Source organism: Muntiacus reevesi, chromosome X, assembly GCF_963930625.1.
Source record: "Muntiacus reevesi chromosome X, mMunRee1.1, whole genome shotgun sequence".
Lineage (NCBI taxonomy): Eukaryota > Metazoa > Chordata > Mammalia > Artiodactyla > Cervidae > Muntiacus > Muntiacus reevesi.
The window spans coordinates 49,449,712-49,474,552 of record NC_089271.1 but is presented as its reverse complement, the minus strand read 5'-3'; the positions used below and the strand labels follow the sequence as shown (position 1 = coordinate 49,474,552).

The 24,841-nt window shown below is 38.1% G+C and overlaps 1 protein-coding gene across 1 annotated transcript in view; it reads right to left on the bottom strand.

Annotated features, from left to right (window-relative positions):
- WNK3 (WNK lysine deficient protein kinase 3) overlaps positions 1-24,841 on the bottom strand; it is a 173,398-nt gene that overhangs the window by 79,190 nt on the left and 69,367 nt on the right. Inside the window, exons 8-10 of the mRNA XM_065915507.1 lie at positions 24,105-24,399; positions 23,097-23,290; positions 22,854-23,003 (exon numbers count right to left, since the gene is read on the bottom strand). Coding sequence (XP_065771579.1) covers positions 22,854-23,003; positions 23,097-23,290; positions 24,105-24,399 — 639 coding nt within the window. The remainder of the gene's footprint in view (positions 1-22,853; positions 23,004-23,096; positions 23,291-24,104; positions 24,400-24,841) is intronic.

The window sequence follows — 24,841 nt, the reverse complement described above, 5'->3', positions numbered from 1 at the left end:
GAAATTGCATACAAAATGCTGAGTTTTTGTATTTACCACCAGGAGCTGAAAATTGAAACCATCTGAATGGATGTTTGATGAGACCACAATGTCAACTGAAGAGGAAAGTGAAAGTGAAAGTCACTCAGTCGTTTCCAACTCTTTCTGACCTCATGGACTGTATACTCCATGGAATTCTCCAAGCCAGAATACTGGAGTATGTAGCCTTTCTCTTTTCCAGGGGATCTTCCCAACTCAGGGATCAAACCCAGGTCTCCCACATAGCAGGCAGATTCTTTACCAGCTGAGCCACAAGGAAAGCCCAAGAATACTGGGGTGGGTAGCCTATCCCTTCTCCAGGGGATCTTCCCAACCCAGGAACTGAACAGGGGTCTCCCCCATTGCAGGCAGATTCTTTACCAACTGAGCTATGAGGGAAGCCCAACTGAAAAGGAACCAGTCTGAACTGTCGAAAGTAGTAATACACTAGTACTAACACATCACACTACAAGAGGTAAAAAATGCTAACCTCAGCAATAGATTAAAAAAAAAATCACAATAAATGGTTTTCCATATTATTTGATAAAACAATCAAAATTACAATTGGCACATCTGACCTCATGATTCACTTTCTATCTCTGATATGCCCTTGTTCATTGCTACGTGGGGAAATAAAACGGAGAAACAGGAACAAATCTTTGGTAAATGGGATATAATCTATAAAAATACTGAATCACTATGTTATACCCCTGAAACTACTATAATATTGTAAATCAACTATACTTCAATTCAAAAAATAGAGAGAAAAGAAAAATATAAAAGAGACAAAGTAGATGCGACCAGTTATGGATATTGTGAAACATATCACAACTTTATTTTTTCAAATATCACAATTTTTAAAGTTAAAATAGAAAATAGGGACTTCCCTGGCAGTCCGGAGGTTAAGACTCTGCCCTTTCAATGCAAGAGGTGTAGATTCAATCCCTGGTTGGGAAACTAAAAGCCCACATGCCTTATGATGCACCTGAAAAATGTTTTTAAAAAATAGAAAAATAAAATAGAAAATAAAAACACACAAAAAACAGATCTTAGGTTGTCCACCACTAAAATACAAGTTTATTATCAATTTGGAAGACCTGATTAGACAACAAGAATGATAAAGATCAACAAAAAATCTTCTCCCATTGAAAGTAGGCTAACAGATATATCTACAGTCATTGAATAATTCATCAAATATATTAACAAGAAACTATTGTAACAAACTCTGTGCTGGGTGCTAGGAAAACAGAGATAAACTGGGTACAGATTGCTGCAATAAAGAATCTCAATTTTATTGAGGAGAGAGATAAAAAGAAAAACCCAAACATTGGAAACTCATTCCATCCCTGTCACCCGATTTGATGGCTATCTCAGTTAAGTGAACAGTGATATTTCCCAAAGATAAAAAATTATGAGAGAGAGGTTCTACTTCTGGTAAGTAGACCAAAATCCCACACCCAAATCCCACACCCAGAGATATCAACAAAAAGTGCTGGACAAATGTAAAAAAATCAACTGTCTGAAGGCATAAGAGAGCAATCAGAAGCAGGTAGAAAATGGTAAAAGGCAACACTTAGAAGAAAGAAAGGATAGTGGATGAGTTTGCTATTTTTGTGGCTTTTCATCTGGGGGTAAGCCCCACAGCAGCTAAAACTCAGAAAAAAACCCACATTCTCACAAGACTGAAGAGACGGAGGAAGGTGTCTTCAAGACCCAAGAAGCTCCTAGTGCTTCACCATACAACAGAAAAAGATCCACGTCTCCTGACCCCACAACTAAAGACAAAGAAGCTGTAGCAAGACGGCAGGAAGGGCACAATCATGATAAAATCAAATCCCTTATCTGCCAGGTGGGTGACCCACAGCCTGGAGAACAAAAATATCAAATAAGTTGTCACCCTACTGTGAAGGTTCTGAACCTCAGATTTCCCAGCCTAGGGATCTGACAAAGGGACTGGGAATCCACAGGGAATCTGGCCTTGAGTGCCAGCAGGATTTGATTACAGGCCTTCCAGAGGACTGAAAGAAACAGAGACACTAGTCTTTGGAGGACACAAACAAAATTTTGTGCTCACCAAGAACCAGAGAAGAGAAGCAGTGACCCCACAGGAGGCTGAACCAAAACTACCTGCTACAGTCAGAGGGCCTTTGTCAAGGCATGGATCAGCAAAGGCTCACCATAAGGATGGGGACACTGGAAGGCCCCCTTGGCATAAACCCTCTGGGAGTTCACCATTAACCCTACCATAGATCCTGTAGACCCCAAAGCTGGGTGACCTCAGGCCAAACAACTACCAGGGAGGGAGTGCAAGTCCACCCATCAGCAGATAACTGGACTAAAGCTTTACTGAGCAAGGTCCTGTCCACCAGAGCAAGACCCAGTTTGCCCCAGTCCCTCCCATCAAGAAACTTAAACAAGCCTCTTAGCCTCATCCATCAGAGGGCAGACAGAAGAAGTAAGAAGCACAATCCCACAGTAGCTAGAGTAAAAACCATATTACATAAAGTTAATCAGGATGAAAAAGGAGAAAGGTGTGTCCAAGATGAAGGGACAAGATAAAATCCCAGTAAAACAACTAAATGGAGATAGGCAACCTTCCAGAAAAAGAATTCAAAATAACTATAGTGAAGATGATACAGGATCTTGGGAAAAGAATGGAGGCAAAGATTTAGAAGATACAAGAAATGTTTACCAAAGACCTACAAGAACTAAAGAACAAATAAACAGAAATGAATAAGACATTGGAAGGAAACAAAAGCAGAATAACTGAGGCAGAAGAATGGATAAATGACCTGGACGATAGAATCGTGGAAATCATTGCCACAGAACAGTATATAGGAAAAAGAATGAAAAGAAATGAAGACACCCTAAGAGATGGGAATACAAGACCACCTGACCTGCCTCTTGAGAAACCTGTATGCAAGTCAGGAAGCAACAGTTAGAACTGGACATGGAACAACAGACTGGTTCCAAACAGGAAAAGGAGTACATCAGGCTGTATATTGTCATCCTGCTTATTTAAGTCTATAAGACTTAAAAATTCATGGAAATGGTATCTTAGCATTTATATTCTTCTGCAGTTTAAAAAAAAAAAGTAACATTGTAAGATTAATTAAGCTACATGTTGATATATATAGTTCTAGTTCATTCATTTTCCCTGTCTCCCATTGATGTACAATTGAATTCTTTCCATTAATTTGCTTATCCCTCCATTTCTGGACTATTACTTTGGGATAGAGTATGTATTATTAATTTTAATGGTTGCTAAGCCTCCTCCCATGTTTTGCTTTTTTTATGGTTTATTACCTTATATAGACCACCTGACCTCCCTCTTGAGAAACCTGTATGCAGGTCAGGAAGCAACAGTTACAACTGGACATGGAACAACAGACTGGTTCCAAGTAGGAAAAGGAGTACATCAAGGCTGTATATTGTCACCCTGCTTTTTTAACTTATATGCAGAGTACATCATGAGAAACGCTGGGCTGGAGGAAGCACAAGCTGGAATCAAGCTTCCTGGGAGAAATACCGATAATCTCAGATATGCAGATGACACCACCCTTATGGCAGAAAGTGAACAGGAACTAAAAAGCCTCTTGATGCAAGTGAAAGAGGAGAGTGAAAAAGTTGGCTTAAAGCTCAATATTCAGAAAAGATCATGACATCCGGTCCCATCACTTCATGGCAAATAGATGGGGAAACAGTGTCAGCCTTTATTTTTTTGGGCTCCAAAATCACTGCAGATGGTGACTGCAGCCATGAAATTAAAAGACGCTCACTCCTTGGAAGGAAAGTTTTGACCAACCTAGATAGCATATTAAAGAGCAGAGACATTACTTAGCCCAGAAAGATCCGTCTGATCAAGGCTATAGTTTTTCCAGTGGTCATGTATGGATGTGAGAGTTGGATTGTGAAGAAAGCTGAGCGCCGAAAAATTGATGCTTTTGAACTGTGGTGTTGAAGACTCTTGAGAGTCCCTTGGACTGCAAGGAGATCCAACCAGTCCATCCTAAAGGAGATCAGTCCTGGGTGTTCATTGGAGGGACTGATGCTGAAGCTGAAACTCCAATACTTTGGCCACCATATGCGAACAGTTGACTCACTGGAAAAGACCCTGATGCTTGGAGGGATTGTGGGCAGGAGGAGAAGGGGACGACAGAGGATGAGATGGCTGGATGGCATCACCGACTCGATGGGCATGAGTCTGAGTAAGCTCTGGGGAGTTGTAATTGACAGGAAGGCCTGGCGTGCTGCGATTCATGGGGTCGCAAAGAATTGGACATGACTGAGCGACTGAACTGAACAGACCTCTGGGACATTAAACACACCAACATTCACATTATAGGGGTCCAGAGGAGAAGAGAGAGAGAAAGGACCTGAGAAAATATGTGAAGAGATAATAGCTGAAAACTTCCCTAACATGAAAAAGAAAATAGTCAACCACGTCCAGGAAGCACAGAGAGTCCTAGGCAGGATAAACACAAGGAGTAACACACCGAGACACACCGTAATCATACTGAAAAAAATTAAAGATAGAAATAAAATATTAAAAGCAACAAGGGAAAAATGACAAATAACATACAAGGGAATTCCCATCAGGCTATCCACTGATTTCTCAACAGAAACTCTACAAGCCAGAAGGGAATGGCATGATATATTTAAAGTGATAACAGAGAAGAACCTACAATCAAGAATACTCTACCCAGCAAGACTCTCCTTCAGATTTGATGGAGAAATCAAAAGCTTTTCAGAGAAGCAAAAGTTAAGAGAATTCAGCACCAAGAATCCAGCTTTACAACAAATGTGAAAGGAACTTCTTTATGCAGAAAACAAGAGAAGGAAAAGACCTACAGAAAATAAACCCAAAATAATTAAGGAAACAGTCATAGGATCATTACATATCAATTATTACCTTAAATGTAAATAGATTAAATGCAACAACCAAAAGACATAGACTGGTTGGGTGGGTGAAAATATGTGAATGTATGCACTTTCACTTACCACATCATTCTTCTTGACATTCCAAATTGTATGCAATTATTTTATATCGTTAAGTTAATCAGGTTTCCATTATGGCTTGCAATTGTAATTATCTTTTATTTTTTGTCTGGCTATTGATTGTGAAAACTGATATTTTTTACTATTGTGGTTATGTAACTACTATTCACTTAATACTTGTATCATGATTGGTCAACAGAAAATATTAGAACTCTATATCACCCAAACTAGGATCTAATAGAAAATCCAGTAATGACTTCTTAAATCCAGATGCATATCAGAATTATCTTGAAATTTTATGAAAAATACAAATGCTCAGGTATTGCTTTTTTTCATCAGAACTCCAGATATGTTTCTAATAAACAGTCATGTTTAAAAACAACTGGACTATATGATGATCTTTTACTTTTATCTAATTTGTTTCACTTTCTCTATTTCATATTCAGAGCTCCTATTTCATTTACTTTATGTTCTAAAATTTCTCTATCTCTCCTATTTTTTGATGTTCTTTCTCAAGCCTTTATCAAGTGTAGTAGAAAAGCTTTTGTATACATATATATATATATAAATATGTATAATATATATTTTAGAAAACTTATGAATTTTTCCCTAACCAAAAAAAATTGTGTTTTGATTCTACTTGTTTGATTTAATATGGATACAATGCTAGATGTCTGATTAAAAAATAGATATGCAACAAGCAAAAAAGGTTTACTGTATAGCATAGGGAACTACAGTCAATATCTTGTAATAACCTATGAAGGAAAATAACTTGAAAAATAATATGTGTCTATTTATATAACTGAATCACCTAGTTGTGCACCTGAAACATTGTAGGTTAACTATACTTCAATAAAATATATACATTTAAAAAATAGAAAGAGCAATCACTAAGTAAACTACAGCCCAATATACTTAAAACAGTGTAAATAAAAAAAGAAGGAATTTGAAAAAATTTACAAGTAATCCATAGCAAAGCAAAAAAAGAGAAATAGAGGAAAGAAAAACATAAGGGAAAAGCAAATACTAAAATGACAGAGAACAGACTTATGGACATGGGCAGAGGGGAGGAGAGGGTGAGATGTATGAAAAGAGTAACATGGGAACTTACATTACCATATGTAAAATAGATAGCCAAAGGGAATTTGATGTATGGCTCAGGAACCTCAAACAGGGGCTATGTATCAACCTAGACGGGTGAGATGGGGAGGGAGATGGGAGGAAGTTTCAAAAGGGAGAAGATATATGTATACTTATGGCTAATGCATATTGAGGTTTGACAGAAAACAGCAAAATTCTGTAAAGCAACTATCCTTCAATAAAAAATGAATAAATTTTTAAAAAGTATCTAAAGAATAAAATAAATTAAGTAATAGACTAAGTCCTAAGATGCCAATAATTATTTTAAATGTAAATAGTCTAAATATGCCAATTAAAAGGGAGACATTGGCAAAGTGGATAAAAAGCCAAACCATGCCCTCCAGAAAGCAGGCATACAAAGAACATACCTCAATATAATAAAAGCCATATATGATAAACCCACAGGAAACATTATCCTCAATGGTGAAAAACTGAAAGCATTACCCCTAAAGTCAAGAACAAGACAACGGTGCCCACTCTCACCACCACTATTCAACACAGTTTTGGAAGTTTTAGCCACAGCAATCGGAGAAGAAAAAGAAATAAGAGGGATCCAGACTGGAAAAGAAGTAAAATCCTCACTGTTTGCAGATCACATGATTCTCTACAGAGAAAACCCGAAAGACACAACCAGAAAATGACTAGAGCTAATCAATGAATATAGTAAAGTTGCAGGATATAAAATTAGTACACAGAAATCCCTTGCATTCCTATACACTAACAATGAGGAAACAGAAAGAGAAATTAAGGAAACAATTCCATTCACCATTGTGACGAAAAGAATAAAATACTTAGGAATAAATTTACCTAAAGAAACAAAAGATCTATATATAGAAAACTATAAAACACTGATGAAACAAACCAAAGACAACACAAATAGATGAAGAAATATACCATGTCCATGGATCAGAAGAATCAATATACTGAAAATGAGTATAATACCCAAAGCAATCTATAGATTCAATGCAATCCCTATCAAGCTACCAACAGTAGTTTTCACAGAACTAGAACAAATATTTTCACAATTTGTATGGAAATACAAAAAAACTCAAATGTGCAAAGCAATCTTGAGAAAGAATGGAACTGGAGGAATCACCCTGCGTGACTTCAGATTATACTACAAAGCTACAGTCATCAAGACAGTATGGTACTGGCACAAAGACAGAAATATAGGTCAATGAAACAAAATATAAAGCACAGAGATAAATCCACACACCTATGGACACACCTTATCAAAGATAAGGATCTTTCACAAAGGAGGCAAGAATATACATTGAAGAAAAGACAATCTCTTTAACAAGTGGTGCTGGGAAAACTGGTCAACTATCTGTAAAAGAATGAAACTAGAACACTTTCTAACACCATACACAGAAATGAACTCAAAATGGATTAAAGATCTAAATGCAAGATGAGAAACTATAAAACTCCTAGAGGAAAACATAGGCAAAACACTCTCTGACATAAATCACAGCAGGATCCTCTATGATCCACCTCCCAGAGTAATGAAAATAAAAGCGAAAATAAACAAATGGGACCTAATTAAACTTTTGCACAACCAAGGAAACTATAAGCAAAGTGAAAAGACAGCCTTCAGAATGGGAGACAATAATAGCAAACGAAGCAACAGACAAAGAATTAATCTCAAAAATATACAGGCAACTCTTGCAGCTCAATTTCAGAAAAATAAATGACCCAATCAAAAAATGGGCCAAAGAACTAAACAGACATTTCTCTGAAGACATACAAATGGCTAACAAACACATGAAAATATGCTCAACATCACTCACTATCAGAGAAATGCAAATCAGAACCACAATGAGGTACCATCTCACACCAGTCAGAATGGCTGCTATCCAAAAATCTACAAACAATAAATGCTGGAGAGGGTGTGGAGAAAAGAGAACCCTCTTACACTGTGGGTGGGAATGCAAACTAGTACAGCCACTATGGAGAACAGTGTGGAGATTCCTTAAAAAAACTGGAAAGATAGAACTGCCATACGACCCAGCAATCCCACTCCTGGGCATGCACACCAAGGAATCCAGAAATGAAAGAGACATGTGTATCCCAATGTTCATTGCAGCACTGTTTACAATAGCCAGGACATGGAAGCAACCTAGATGTACATCAGCAGACAAATGGATAAGAAAGCTGTGGTACATATACACAATAGAATATTACTCAGCCATTAAACAGAATACATTTGAGTCAGTTCTAATGAGGTGGAAGAACCTGGAGCCTATTATACAGAGTGAAGTAAGCCAGAAAGAAAAACACCAATATAGTATACTAACACATATATATGGAATTTAGAAAAATGGTAATGATAACCCTATATGAGAGACAGCAAAAGAGACACAGATGTATAGAACTGTCTTTTGGACTCTGTGGGAGAAGGCAAGGGTAGGATGATCTGGGAGAATAGCATTGAAACATGTATATTATCATATGTGAAACAGATCGCCAGTCCAGGTTCAATATATGAAGAGGGTGCTCAGGGCTAGTGCACTGGGATGACCCTGAGGGATGAGATGGGGAGGGACGTGGGCAGGGGGTTCAGGATGGGGAACAGATGTACACCCATGGCTGATTCATGTCAATGTATGGTGAAAACCACTATAATATTGTAAAGTAATTAGCCGCCAATTAAAATAAATAAATAAATTTTTTAAAAAAGCCAAACCACGATGGTGTGGTCACTCACGTAGAGCTGGACATTGCTGATTGTGAAGTTAAGTGTGTTCCTCAGGAAGCATTACTACTAACAAAGCTAGTGGAGGTGATGGAATTTCAGCTGAGCTATTTCAAACCCTAAAAGATGATACTGTCAAAGTGCTGCACTCAATATGCCAGTAAATTTGGAAAACCCAGTAGTGGCCACAGGACTTGAAAAGGTCAATTTTCATTCAAATCCCAAAGAAGGGCAATGCCAAAGAATGTTCAAGCTACCATATAATTGTGCTTATTTCACAAGCTAGTGAGGTTATTCTTATAATCCTTAGAGCTAGACTTCAACAGTACATGAATTGAGAACTTTCAGATGTGTAAGCTGCATTTAGAAAAGGCAGAGGAACCAGAGATTGGGTTGCAAACACATGTTGGATAATGGAGAAAGCAGGGAATTTCAGAACATCTACTTCTGGCTTATTGAGTACACCAAAGCCTTTGACTGTTTGGATCACAATAAACTGTGGAAAATGCTTAAAGAGATGGGAATACCAGACCACTTTATCTGCCTCCTGAGAAACCTATATGCAGGTCACGAAGCAACAGTTAGAACTGGACATGGAACAACAGACTGGTTCAGATATGCAGATGATACCACTACGACAGCACAAAGTGAAGAGGAACTAAAGAGCCTCTTCATAAAGATGACACAGAAGAGTGAAAAAGCTGGTTTGAAAATCAACATTCACATATCTAAGATCATGGCATCCGGTCCCATCACTTCATGGCAAATAGAAGGGGAAAAAGTGGAAGCACTGACAGACTTTATTTTCTTGGGCTCCAAAATCACTGAAGACAGGGACTGCAGCCATGAAATTAAAAAAGATTATTGCTCCTTGGAAGGAAAGCTATGGCAAACCTAGAAAGTGTATTAAAAAGCAGAGACATCACTTACTTTGTTCACAAAGGTCTGGATAAGTCAAAACTACGGTTTTTCCAGTAGTCATGTAAGGATGTGAAAGATAGACCATAAAGAAGAAGAAAGATAGACCATAAAGAACAAGGCTAAGCATCAAAGAATTGATGCTTTCAAACTGTCGTGCTGGAGAAGATTCTTTAGAATCCCTTGAACAGCAAAGAGACCAAACCAGTCAATCCTAATGGAAATCAACCCTGAATATTCATCAGAAGGACTGATGTTCAAGCTGAAGTTCCAATACTTTGGCCACCTGATGCAAAGAGCCAACTCATCAGAAAAGACCCTGATGCTGGGAAAGATTGAGGGCAGGAGAAGTGGGTGGCAGAGGATGAGATGGTTAGATAGCATCACGGACTCAACGGACATGAATTTGAGTAAACTCTGGGAGATGATAAAGGACAGAGGAGCCTGGCATCATGCTCCAGTCCATGGGGGTTACAAAAGTTGGACATGACTTAGCAACTACAACTACAAATGTGCTTTTTGCAAGAAACTCACTCCAAACATAAAACAGGCTGAAAACTGAAGGATGGCAAAAGATATATCATGCTAACGTTAGTCAAAAGAAAGCAGGAGTGGGTATGTAATATCAGTAAATGCAGAATTCAGAGGAAAGAATTACTAAGGATGAAGTTATAGGGCTATAACACTGAATAAAAGATCATCATACTTAATGGTGAAACATTGAAAGCTTTCTCACTAAGATCAGGAGCAACACAAGAACATCCTTTCTCATCGCTTCTATTCAACATGGTACTGGAAGCTCTAGAAAAAGCAATTAGGGAGAAAAAAAATAAAAGGCATCTAAATTGGAAAAAAAGATGGTAATATCTTACATAAAGTCCTGACAAATGATGAATCCACCAAAAAACAAAAACAAAAACCTATTACAGCTAAAAAACTAATTTAGTAAAATTACAGAATACCAGAATAGCACTCAAAAATCAGTTATATCTATACATCACCAATGAGCAATCAAAAAAGGAAATTAAGAAACCAATTTCACTTACAATAACATAAAAAGAATAATGGTGTAAGACTGGTACACTGAAAACTATAAAATGTTGCTGAAAGAAATTAAAGAACACATAATTTAATGAAAAGACATCCCATGTCCATGGACTGGAAGAGTTTTATTAGGAAGCAATACTACTCAGAACTAAAGCAATCTCTATTAAAACCTGGATATTGGGGGGAGATTCTTTTTCTTTTTGCAAACTTGATTTTAAAATAGTATGGAGGTGCAAGCAACACAGAAGCGCCAAAATAGTCTTGAAAAAAGTAAAACAAAATTGGAGGACTCATGCTTTTATACTCAACTGATTTTCATCAAGAGTGCCATGTCTTAAAAAACGAAAAAAGAGGCTGATTCGTGTCAATGTATGACAAAACCCACTGAAATGTTGTGAAGTGATTGGCCTCCAACTAATAAAATAAAATTAAAAAAAAAAAAAAAAAAAAAAAGAGTGCCAAGTCTATTCAATAAGGAACGAGTACAGATGGTCTTTGACTTTTGGTCTTTGACTCTGACACAACATTTTTTTCTAACCATATAATGGTGTGAAAGCAATATACATTTAGTAGAAATTGTACTTTTATTTTTGAATATTGACTCCTCCTAGACTAACTATGTAGTATAATATTTTCCTGTGATGCTGGGTAGTGGCAGTGAGCCACAGTTCCTATGTCAGCCATGTGACCATGAGAATAAATAATCAATACACTTACAACTATTCTGTTTTTCACTTTCAGTACAGTGCTCAGTAAGCTGCAAGAAATATTCAAGACTTTATTATAAAATAGGCTTTGTGTTGGATGATTTTACCCAACTGTAGGCTACTGTAAATGATCTGAACACACGCAAGGTAGGCTAGGTTAAGCTATGATGTTCAGTAAGTTAAGTGTATTAACAGCATTTTCTATTTCAATTTATGATGCATTTATTGGGATATAACCCCATATAAAGAGAGATAAAGGCCACTAAGTACACAAAAAAGTGCTTAATATCAGTCATCAGGGAAGCACAAATTAAAACCACAATAAGATACTACTACGCATTCACCAGGGGGCTTCCCAGGTGGCACAGTGGTAAAGAATCTTCCCGCATATGCAGAAAATGCAGGAGACACAAGAGACACAGGTTTGATCCCTGTGTCAGGAAGATGCCCTGGAGTAGGAAATGGCAACTCACTCCAATATTTCTTGCCTGGAAAATCCATGGACAGAGGTGTCTGGCAGGCTACACTCCATGAAGTCACAAAGAACTGGACATAACTGAGCGACTAAGCGTACACACACACACTCACCACAATAACTAAAATTAATGTTGGCAAGACTGTGAATCTCTCATATATTGCTGGTGTTAGCAGCCAATTTGGAAAACTGAGAATTCTTAAAAAGTTAAACATCTATCCTATGACCCAGAAAATTCTGCAACTGGGTATTATTCAGGAGAAATGAATACATGTATTAACAGAAAGACATAAAAGAATGTTCGTTGCAGCCTTATTCTTAATAGCCCCCCCCCCCAAAAAAAAAACTACTAATACATACAACATGGATCAATCTTTAAAACATACTGAATGAGAGAAATCTTACACAAGAGTACATACTGTGTGATTCCATTTCCATGAAGGTCTAGAGCAGGGTAAATTAATCTATGGTGAAAAAAAACTCAACAGTGGTCAACTGGTGGGAGGTGTGTGGTTGGACACTGACTGGGAAGGGGCATGAAGGAAATTTCTGCAGTAATGGCAATATTCTTTATCATGTGGGCAAGCTACAGCCTATAGGCCAAACCTGGTACACCAACCATTTTTGTGAATAAAGTGGTATTAGAACACTGTCATGCCAAATATTTTACATATTGTTTATGGCTGCTTTCACACATGCAATAGCAGAGTTGAGTAAATGCAATGGAGACTACATAGACCACAAAGCTTAAAACAGTTACTATCTAAACCTTACAGAAAATGTTTGCCAACATCTTTTTGTATTTTGATAATGGTTTGGGTTACAGAGGCGTAAGCATTTGTCAAAACTCAATTAATTATGATCTTTGAATTTTACTGCACATAAACTAAAAAATATAAATAAATACTGAATTCTAGTCAATGACATGCCTGCTGAAGTGTTTATGGATGAAATATACTAATGTCAGCAACTTTAATTTTGAATTTACTGATAAATGGATAAAGTAGTTGATAGATAAGAGATAGACCAAATACAACAAAAGTTAACTGTATAATCTAGCCGGTAGATACATGTACGTTCACTTTTTCTTCAACTTTTATGTATCTTTGAAATTCTTCTTAATAAAATGCTGGGGGGAAATTTTTAATTTGTTGTTCAGTCGCTCAGTCATGTCCAACTCTTTGCAACTCCATGAACTGCAGAATGCCAGGCTTCCCTGTCCTTCACCATCTCCCAGAGCTTGCTCAAACTCACGTCCATTGAGTCGGTGATTCCATCCAACTGTCTCGTCCTCTCTTGTCCCCTTCTCCTCCTGCCTTCAATCTTTCCCAGCATCAGGGTCTTTTCTAATTTTTAATTAGGTAAAAAAAGTATACAACACATGCCCACAGAAATAAACATTTCAATCTAAAATACCTTGTGAAAAAATTTATTCTAAAGAAATGCCCTGGAATAGCATTATTTGAAGAAACTTCAAATCCAAAGATCTTTATTAATCTTTGATCATTCCTGATAGAAGTCAACATGCACAAATTAGAATTCATTATAATTTATGCCCCTGATGAAGAGGAAATTTCATAAAATATACAATACTTAAGATTATAGCTATTTAAAACAGTAATATCACCAGTAAAAAAAAAAAAAAAAACTCTTATAGCACATCTATTATCTAAGGACCTCAAAGCATTTTATTAGCTAAACTCAATAAATTCAGTCTTTAGAAATACCTGAATCAGAACAGAAGAGAAAAAATAAAGTGAATTCTCAGTTCCTACCTTTAATTAATTCAATTGATCCCCTGAGTTAACAACTCACTGAAGTCATCATGCTCTTTTTCTCAAATTCTGGCAGGGAGAATAGCTATCTATCAAAGAGGATGGATAACGTAATGATTTAAGAGCACAGCTTCTGCAGCTAGGTGGTCTGGTTTGAAATCCTGGCCCTTTCATATGACATTCAGAAAGTTATTTAACCTCTCTGAACCTCAATTACCCTTAATGACAGCTACTATTCACAGGGTTGTTTTGAAGATAGTACACATAAAGCCATTAGAACAGTATTTGGCACCTAAGAATCACTCAATAGTGCCTCATTATTATCATCCCATAAAATCAAATGCTTTATAATAAATGTAGAACAGTAAGATAGCCCTAGGCTTGAAATGTATTAGGACTTGCTGTTCTTCAAACATGCCAGACCCACTTCCTCAAAGTCCCTCTGCCTGAAATGTGCACTAAGGACTCCCTCACCTCTTTCAAGTGTGTGCTCAACTTGTCAACCTTCTCAATGAGTCCTACCAAGATCATCACCTTATTTAAAATTGCAACCCACTTTCCTCCTTATCCTGCTCCACTAAGCAAACTCCAGGAGATAGTGAAGGACAGGAAAGCCTGGTGTGCTGCAGTCCATGGGGTCGCAAAGAGTTGGACACAACTGAGTGACTGAATAACAACACTGTACTGTATTATATAATTTACTTTTTATTGTGGTTATTGACAGTCTCCCTATATTAGGCAACAAAACTCAATGACAGAAAGAATTTTTGTCTTTTATTCACCAATATATTACAAGTAGGTGCTCAAATATTTTTTGTTAACATCATCTGGTCTAATCCCTTCACTTCTTTCATGAAGAAATGCCAAAAAGACTTGAATCAAATCTACCTACTGATTAAGGAAAAAAGCCAGGAACAGGGACTGTGACTCCCAGTCCCAGTGCCATTTTTAATATAGCTCACTATATCCTGGATCCTTGAACATTACAGAAAATGCATAATCATCCATATTTTCCACCAGGAGAATTTACCTTTGAAATTTCTTGGCCTTGCAAATACTGCTCTGTCTGTAACAGAGAAATGCTCTGAGAGACAGTAGAAGCCTGTACTGGAATACTAAGTGGTGACAAATGAACAGAAGATGGCTGATTTTTAAGGTCTCTCCCAGAACTGGATGAGGGTCTGGTGTTGTAATTGTGTTTCTGATGACCCAGAAACAAATGCTAAGCTAGAAGATGACTGCCACTGTAGCTGGACAGCAAACTACTGCTGAATGCATGCTGGCTGGTCTGTGCTAGGTTTCTATGCAAGGGAAACATTTCACTCCTGTCTAATGCCAGAAGCACTCGAGGCAATTCAAAAGGCTATATTACATGCTGGTGCTTCAGTGCCACTGGTTGCAACTGTTCTTGCAAAGGATATATAATCAGAGCCACATCTGTAATGGCATTTGGAATACCTGGTAATGGCTGAATCTGGTTAGGTGCATGTGAATGAGGTACCTGCTGTTGGAAAGCAGCATGTTGGATATATAAAGACTGCTGTTGATTTAGGGGACATTCTTGAGTACACAATAGCTTTTCTGTGCTTGCCTATGAGATAAATGAGTCATCTGCTGATGAGGAAAGAAAGCTGAGTGAGAAGCCTGGCTTCTTGTTAATATGATTGGGAATGCTGTGCAGAGAAGTGTGGGGGCTGGATCTGGGTCTTTGAAGAGGCCTATGAAGGACATTTGCGCTGGGTGTTGAAGCTGTCCTTCCACAACCCTCTGAGATGTAATACTAATTGAATGGGCTTTTAGCTGCTGGTGCCCAAAACTGACATCTGTTTGTTGGCTAGGCTGAATTCTACACATTAAATAAAGGCTCAATAGAATGTGTTTGTGTATCTAAGGTTAATGTTAAATATGACTTATGTCTTTTGTTCCAATGTTGAAGAACCTTGGGGTTGTGTTAAATAAGCTTGTTGCTCAGAAGTCTGCACTACATAAGGTGGTACTGAGTAAAGGTCCTGATCTGCAGTTTGTAATATGTATTTGCTTTCCATCAGAAGAATTTACTTTGTATACTGGCTGGGTGATGAAGGTTGTCTGTTAAGCTGTCTGGATGGTGTAAGCAGTGTGTCCTGAATAAGGGACATACTCAAATGCCTGGTAAGCAGGCTGTTCCATAGGTTTCACAGGGTAAGGTGCTTGGATTATACATTCTGGCTGGTCTGGAAAAGGAGACCAAACCAGAGGTTGCACTGCATAAATAGGCTTCCCTTGGGCTGGGGCCAAATAAGAGGGCTATGCCACAGGTGGGGCTGGATAAGAAGTCTACAGAATAGGTTGGTTCTGATGCTAGTGGTTGTACAGTGTAAAGAGGATGCTCTGGGGTGGTAGTAAATAAATAGGCTGTGTTGAAGCATTTATTGGTAAGTCGGCTGTGATGGGTTAAGCAGCTTATTCCTTGGGTATCACAAGGGGCAGCTGCTCAGGGGTCTTCGATGGGAAGGATGGCAATTCTGCAGGTGGTCCTGAATAAGTGTGTTGAACAGAATAAGATGGCTATTCCAGGGGCTGAATGACACTGTCAACTTACATGAGTTTCAGATTTTTCAGAGTATAGCCCCACTGAACATGTTTCTGTGGTGATGCTATTAGGTTGCTGTAAAGTAATTGTGGTTTTCGCATTGTTGAAATTTGCTGTTTGATATTGGATACATTCTTAAATGTGGTTATGTTACATATTATTTTAATGCACGTTTCTTGCTTTATGTTTTTTTGCTAATGATTTATATATTGATTGCTGTTCATTTTATATTTATTTTAGACTATGGAAATGATATTAGACAAAAAGCAAATCTGAGCAATTTTCTTATTTGAGTTCAAAATAGGTCATAAAGCAGAAGAGACAACTCACAACATCAATGACATTTATGACCCAGGAATCGATAATGAACGTACAGTAGTGGTTCAAGAAGAGATGAGAGCCTTAAAAATGAGGAGCGATCCTCTTACATGAGAAATTGCCAAAGAACTCAATGTCAACCACTCTACAGTCATTCAGCATTTGAAGCAAATAGAAAAGGTGAAAAAAGCTCAGTAAGTGGGTGCCTCATGAGCTGACAGAAAATCAAAAGATTGTCATTTTGAATTGCCATCTTTACTTATTCTACATAACAACAATGAACAATTTCTCTATCAGATTGTGACGGGCAACAAAAAGTGAATTTTATATAACAACCAGAAGTGACCAACTCAGTGTGAAAAGAAGTTCCAAAGCACTTTCCAAAGTCAAATTTGCACCAAAAAAGGGTTGTGGTCAGTTTGGTGGTCAGCTGCCAGTCTGATCCACTACAGCTTTCTGAATTGTGCAAAAACCATTATATCTGAGAAATATGCTCAGCAAATTGATGAGATGCACTGAAAACTGCAACATCTGCAGCCAGCATTGGTCAACACAAAGGGCCAAATTCTTCTCCATGACAATGCCTGACCACACGTTACACAACCACACTTCAAAACTTGAATGAATTGGACTAGGACATTTTGCTTAATCTGCCATATTCCCCTGACCTCTTGCCAACCGACTATCACTTTTCAAGCATCTTGACAACTTTTTGCAGGGGAAATGCTTCCACAACCAGCAGAATGCAAAAAATGATTTCTAAGAGTTCACTGAATCCTGAAGCACAGATTTTTACACTACAAGAATAATCAAACTTATTTCTCATTAGCAAAAATGTATTGAGTGTAATGGTTTATAGTTTGATTAATAAAGATGTGTTTGAGTCTAGTTATAATGATTTAAAATTCATGGTCTGAAACCACAATTACATTTGCACCAATCTAATAAAAGATGCTTGCTCCTTGGAAGAAAAGCTACAACAAACCTAGATAGCATATTAAAAAGCAGAGACATCACTTTTCTGACAAAGGTCTGCATAGTCAAAGCTATGCTTTTTCTAGTCATCATGTATGGATGTGAGAGTTGGACCACAAAGAAAGCTGAGCACCAAAGAATTGATGCTTTTGAAGTGTGGTGCTAGAGAAGACTCTTGAGAGTCCCCTGGACTAAAAGGAGATCAAACCAATTAATCTTAAAGGAAATCAGTCCTGAATACTCATTGGAAGGACTGATGCTGAAGCTGAAGCTCCAGTACTTTGGCCACCTGAGGCAAAGAACCAACTCATTGGAAAAGACCCTGATGCTGGGAAACACTGAAGGCAGGAAGAGAAGGGGATGACAGAGGATGGGATGGTTTGATGGCATCATTGACTCAATGGACATGAGTTTGAGCAAACTCTGGGAGATAGTGAAGGACAGGGAAGCCTGGTGTGCTGCAGTCCATGGGGTCACAAAGACAGACATGACTGAGCAACTGAACAACAATATAATCTTAGGTTGTAAAATTAATGGTTGCTGCTGAATAGAGGCTTGGAAACAAGGTTTCTCTAAAAGCAGTCTGGCTTTGTGGAACTGAAGAATCTGGAATTATAGACTCCTGGTATACCACTGATTATGACTAGGATACTGAATGTATCTTTTCTGAAGGATGATGGGCCCTTGAATACATCTCAATGCAATTAGAAGGGAGCTGAGCTGTACCACCAGCATTCTGTGCACTGCTCACAAGTTGGGCAAAAGAATAACTTGACAAAGCTGGAGGTGATTAACTGAAAAGAAACTAGAAATTTGATTGGCATTTGGTAATTTGGTTACTGCCTGATTCCCATTTCTAGGGTCAAGTTCAAGTTGAAGACCAATCATCAGATCCTGGGAAATCATTTGCAAAGCATGCAATGTCCAAGTAGAAATTGTAAACAAGACTGGTTGTGGAACTCCAGTAACTGACAAGTCTAAAGTCATAGGCTGAGCTAAAATGTGTACATCCGCTCCAAAACTCAGCTGTAGTTCCTGGTGCTGAAGGAAAAAAATTCAAATTACAAATGCATGTACCATGGGAGTTCTCTGATGTCCAATGGTGATGACTCGGTGCTCTCATTGTCAGGGCCCTGGGCTCAATCCCTGATTGAACTAAGATGCCACAAGCTGCAGAGTGTGGCCAACAATTTTTTCAATTAAAAGTAAAATAAATGTGTATACCATGTCCAATTTAATGGGGAGAGTCCCAGACAGAATGATAGGTAAAATAATGCTATGTTGTAAAGATTTGGGGGCTTCCCTGGTGGCTCAGACAATAAAAGAATCTGCCTGCAATGCGGGAGATCTGGGTTCAGTCCCTGGGTGAGGAAGATCACTGGAGAAGGAAATGGCAACCCACTCCAGTATTCTTGCCTGGAAAATCCCATGGTCAGAGGAGCCTGGCAGGCTACAGTCCATGGGGTCTCAAAGAGTTGGACACGACTGAGCGATTAACACACTGTAAAGATTTTAGGAAGTTATCAAAAAGGTGTTGGGTATAGTGTTAGTCCTATAAAAATTCTATTAATAACACCACGAGTAAATGTTAACTAAAGACACTAACAGACTGAGAACAGCCCCCAACAATATATTGCTCATGGCCTCTCATTTACTGAACTTGCCACATAACTCATTCAAACCATGGCAGAAATTCAGAGTAACTGAATCTGACACCTTCACACACCAGAAAGTGGAAGTTCTAAGAGAAAGCTCAAAAGGATTTTAATATCATAGCTAAAAGGAACAAAGAAGGTCTCTCAAGAGGAGAGGAGAGAGTTGGTTGAATATATACAGGCTATATAGGCTGGCTGTAATAATTCCTAGAAATTAAATGACCAGGTTTATGAAAAGACACCCACTGGTCAAACTGCTTGCTTATGTGGATTCTAAATATTACGTGAAAAAGGCGGGCTACAAAATAGTATGCATGTGATATACATATGTATGTATAAACAAAATTATACATGTATACCCAGAAAAAAGACAAATCTAGAGTTCATTTATTCATAAGATTTAACGACAGGAGTTCAGTTCAGTCGCTCAGTCGTGTCCAACTCTTTGCGACCCCATGAATCACAGCACGCCAGGCCTCCCTGTCCATCACCAACTCTCGGAGTCCAATCAAACCCATGTCCATTGACTCGGTAATGCCATCCAGCCATCTCATCCTCTGTCGTCCCCTTCTCCTCCTGCCCTCAATCTTTCCCAGCATGAGGGTCTTTTCAAGTGAGTCAGCTCTTCACATCAGATGGCCAAATTACTGGAGTTTCAGCTTCAACATCAGTCCTTCCAATGAACACCCAGGACTGATCTCCTTTAGGATGGACTGGCTGGATCTCCTTGCAGTCCAAGGGACTCTCAAGAGTCTTCTCCAACACCACAGGTCAAAAGCATCAATTCTTCAGTGCTCAGCTTTTTTTATAGTCCAACTCTCACATCCATACATGACCAGTGGAAAAAACCATAGCCTTGACTAGATGGACCTTTGTTGGCAAAGTAATGTCTCTGCTTTTCAATGTTGTCTAGATTGGTCATAACTTTCATTCCAAGGAGTAAGCACTTTTAATTTCATGGTTGCAATCACCATTTGCGGTGATTTTGGAGCCCAGAAAAATAAAGTCAGCCACTGTTTCCCCATCTATTTGCCATGAAGTGATGGGAACAGATGCCATGATCTTAGCTTCCTGAATGTTGGGCTTTAAGCCAACTTTTTCACTCTCCTCTTTCACTTTCATCAAGAGTCTCTTTAGTCCTTCTTCACTTTCTGCCATAAGGGTGGTGTCATCTGCATATCTGAGGTTACAAATATTTCTCCCGGCAATCTTGATTCCAGCTTGTGCTTCATCCAGATCAGCATTTCTCATGATGTACTCTGCATATAAGTTAAATAAGTAGGGGGACAACATACACCCTTGATGTACCCCCTTCTCCTATCTGGAACCAGTCTGCGGTTCTATGTCCAGTTCTAACTGTTCCTTCCTGACCTGCATACAGGTTTCTCAAGAGGCAGGTCAGGTGGTCTGGTATGCCCATCTTTTTCAAAATTTTCCACAGTTTATTGTGATCCACACAGTCAAAGGTTTTGGCATAGTCAATAAAGCAGAAATAGATGTTTTTCTGGAACTCTCTTGCTTTTTTGATGATCCAGCAGATGCTGGCAATTTGATCTCTGGTTCCTCTGCCTTTTCTAAAACCAGCTTGAACATCTGGAAGCTCACAGTTCACATATTGCTGAACTCTGCATTCAAATGGGTGTATCTTTCCTTTTCTACTTTGCCTGTCACTTCTCTTCTTTTCACAGCTATTTGTAAGGCCTCCTCAGACAGTCATTTTGCTTTTTTGCATTTCTTTTTCTTGGGGATGGTCTTGATTCCTGTCTCCTGTACAATGTCACGAACCTCCGTCCATAGTTCATCAGGCTCTCTGTCTATCAGATCTAATCCCTTCAATCTATTTCTCACTTCCACTGTATAGTCATAAGGGATTTGATTTAGGTCATACCTGAATAAGAAAGTGGAGAAAACCACTAGACCAATTTCAGTCTGCATTTGGCAATAAGGAGTTCATGATCTGAATCAGAGTCAAATCTAGAGTCTCTACCCCCAAATATAAATTATAATTTATTTCTAACTGGAGAGATAGTAGATGATTTTTACTGTCTTCTTTATAACTTTGTAGGCTTTATTTTAAATAGGTAAAATACACTTTCATAAATTTTTAACCTTTTTTTTCAAAATACACATACCTGTATATTTATGTTGTTGAACTGAAGTTATTATTAATAATTTAAGCATCCATCCAACACAATTTGCATTATAGTCTTAAAAAGAGATAAACCCAACCACAACATGAGCTCAAGAATGAACATATACCATATAAGCTACAAACACTAGCCAAACACCATGTACTGTCAACTATACCAGATTAAATATATCCCCAGCAGATTTTAAATGCATCTGGCATTTGTCAAGTATGTGTATGTTTTCCCCCACAAGATTGAGCTTCTTGAGGGCAAGGACAATATTTTATCTTATTTTACATCCCCAGAGATGGCGGTTATTAAAAGTGTGCTGATGAACTATGACTGACTATGTACTAATCTCTTAAAACCAACATATGCACCAGCTGCTATCTAAGTCATATACAGAGAATGCCTAGGAACTCAGACCAGCTCATTCCCAAAGAGAGAAGACACACACAGGGGATAGTGAAATTGAGAAAAGAAAATGGGATGGCAAGGAAAAGCCCAACCATGTATCCAAAGTCTATAACCTAGGAAACCAGGATATAGTACTGATATATGAACACTCAGAAAGACTGTGCACTCATTGTCAGAAATGAGTAATGTTGACTTCAAGAGTCTAAATGAAAAAAACATTTTCTTCTACAGAAATAAATGTGAACAAAACAAGTCAAGAATTTAGATCAAAGTGCTAAAAGTTATAACAGTCTATGAGATACTATTTCTAATTAACTACAAAAAACATTCTTCCACATTCAAATCAGGCTGAAAAGTCCAACACAAAAAACAAACCAAGAAAAAGGGATTAGAGTCCTAAATAAATTTTTTATCCGTATATGGAATTCTCAGTTTCTTTTCCAATTATATAAGCAGTGTCTCAAGATTCTAGTTACACAGTATTAGGCACATCCTCAAGATGAATGTCTTAAGTGAAGGAAAATATAAACAACTTTAAGCTTTCAGTGACTTTTATATAAACTAGGATGAATCTATGTAAGATAGCCTTCGCCTGTCAGAAAATCTGTGCTGTGCTTAGTTGCTCAGTCATGTCTGACTCTTTGTGAACCCAAGGACTGTAGCCTGCCACGCTCCTCTGTCCATGGGGATTCCCCAGGCAAGAATATTAGAGTGGGTTGCCATGCTCTCCTCCAGGGGATCTTCCCATCCTAGGGATCGAACCCAGGTCTCCCATATTGCAGGCAAATCCTGAGCCACCAGAGCACCAGAGCCACCAGAGCATCCCAAGAACACTGGAGTGTGTAACCTATTCCTTCTCCAGGGAATTTTCCTGATCCAGGAATCGAACTGGGGTCTCCCACATTGCAGGTGGATTCTTTACCAGCAGTGATACCAGGGAAGCCCAAGCTACCAGGAAAGCCCTAGGCAGTGTTAAATATGTTTAACTGAATACAGAGGCTCTAAAATGTATCTTACCTTTATCTGTGAGGCCTTTGAGACAATTAAAGGCGAAACCTGGGGTTGTGAGACAACTGGAGGTCCAAAGACATGTACAGGCAAAATAGTGGACCGACCTTGAACCAAAGGCAAAATTGGGGGCTGAGTCAGCTTTGGCTGCTTCTGCAACTGTTAAATAAGAACAAAAAGATTAAAGATAAATTCTCCCATCTACAGTAAATATACTGATGATATATTTAAAAGTATAACAGTTCATCTCACCCCTGAAATCTGCTGGTAATGTCCCACTAGTTGCTGGGATGGATAAATTTTCTCCAGAACATTTATTTCGGTCTGCGGCAAGTTAGAAACCATTTGAGAGCCCATAATTTGGTCTGAGGAGTAGGCTACACTGGGCTGATTTGAAGTATCTGAGTGTAAAGCTGATCCTGCTCCTGCCTCAGACAAATTGTCACCTATGACAAAGAAAATAAGGTAGAAGGGAAAAACTCAAAACACAAGGTCCAGATGGCATAGGAAATGGTAAGCGCTCTTTTTTTCTTTTTTAGTCTGACAACCTGAAACAGCTTCAAATAAGATATGTACACTGCAGAATTAGTCAAAAACCATCATGTAAACTTTCCATGCTGATATTATGGTATAACTAAAATTTTATTAGTAAAGCAAAACTACAAAGAATTACATAAAAGTTAACTCAGTCTGCTGGCCATTTCATGCATATCCTAACTAATCTATGTGTGCCAATAGGATTTCAGTTAATTTTAAGTGGCATATTCTCATTTTCATAGGACTTGGCTACAAAATAATGCTGCCTTTATAGAAAACGGGTTATTACTATGAAAACACTCTGTCCTTCTAGAGAAGAGAATGCATTACAGCCAGAAAAATTAGACAAACTGTTAATTTATACTTGAGTCTAAAATACAAAGGTCTTATAGTCTAGAAAATTTCCTCTTGAAAAATAAGTTCTATCTTTAGATTCATATTTTCTTTACTAAAAGATTCATGTTAGACCCTTAAAAATGGTAAAAAGATTTTTTTTAAATGGTAAAAAGATTATAATCCTTATTCAACTCATACCTTGGACAAGTCACTTAACAGAACAGTTTCTTAATTTTAAAGTAAGGAAACTAGCTGGCTTGTCTAGGGATTTTGGAAAAGGATTAATGAAAGGACAGATAACAAAATCCTTTGAAACATACAAAAGTACTATTTAAAGATAACGGAATACAATTACATGTTTCCTTTTATATATTATAACTGTGTCACCTGTAACAGAGGAGCAATGATGTTGTGGTTTTCTTTGTAGAAGCTGTTGTCGCACATGTTGATCAACTTCAGTTTCTTCACATTCCGTCCCAGTGTGCTGAACAGGAGGAGGGGGCAAAGATGTATTTTGGGGTTGAGCGAGTACATTCCCTAAAGACTTGCACTGGGAATCCCTGCGTTCTTCCAAACAGCCAGCTGGCTTCTTCTCCCTTGTCTTCTTTATCAGGGTCACACGGTCTCTAATGGACTTAGCAACAGCTTTGGAATCACTTTCATGGAAGAATCCTGACTTGACCTACAAACAAAATATAATAGGCAAATCACATCTTTTTTTCAATTAATTACTTAATTTTTTATTGAAGGATAATTGCTTTACAGAATTTTGCTGATCAGCCATAGGTATACAGATATCCCCTCCCTTTTGAACCTTCCTCCCATCTCCTTCCCCATCCCACCCCTCTAGGTTGATACAGAGCCCCTGTTTGAGTTTCCTGAGCCATACAGCAGACTCCCAATGGCTATCTATTTTACATATGGTAATGTAAGTTTCCATGTTATTCTTTCCATACATCTCACCCTCTCCTCTCCTCTCCCCAAGTCCCTAAGTCTATTCCCTATGTCTGTTCCTCCATTGTTGCCCTCTAAATAAATTCTTCATTACCATTTTTCTAGATTCTGTATATATGTGTTAGAATACGGTATTTATCTTTCTCTTTCTGACTCACTTCTCTCTCTAT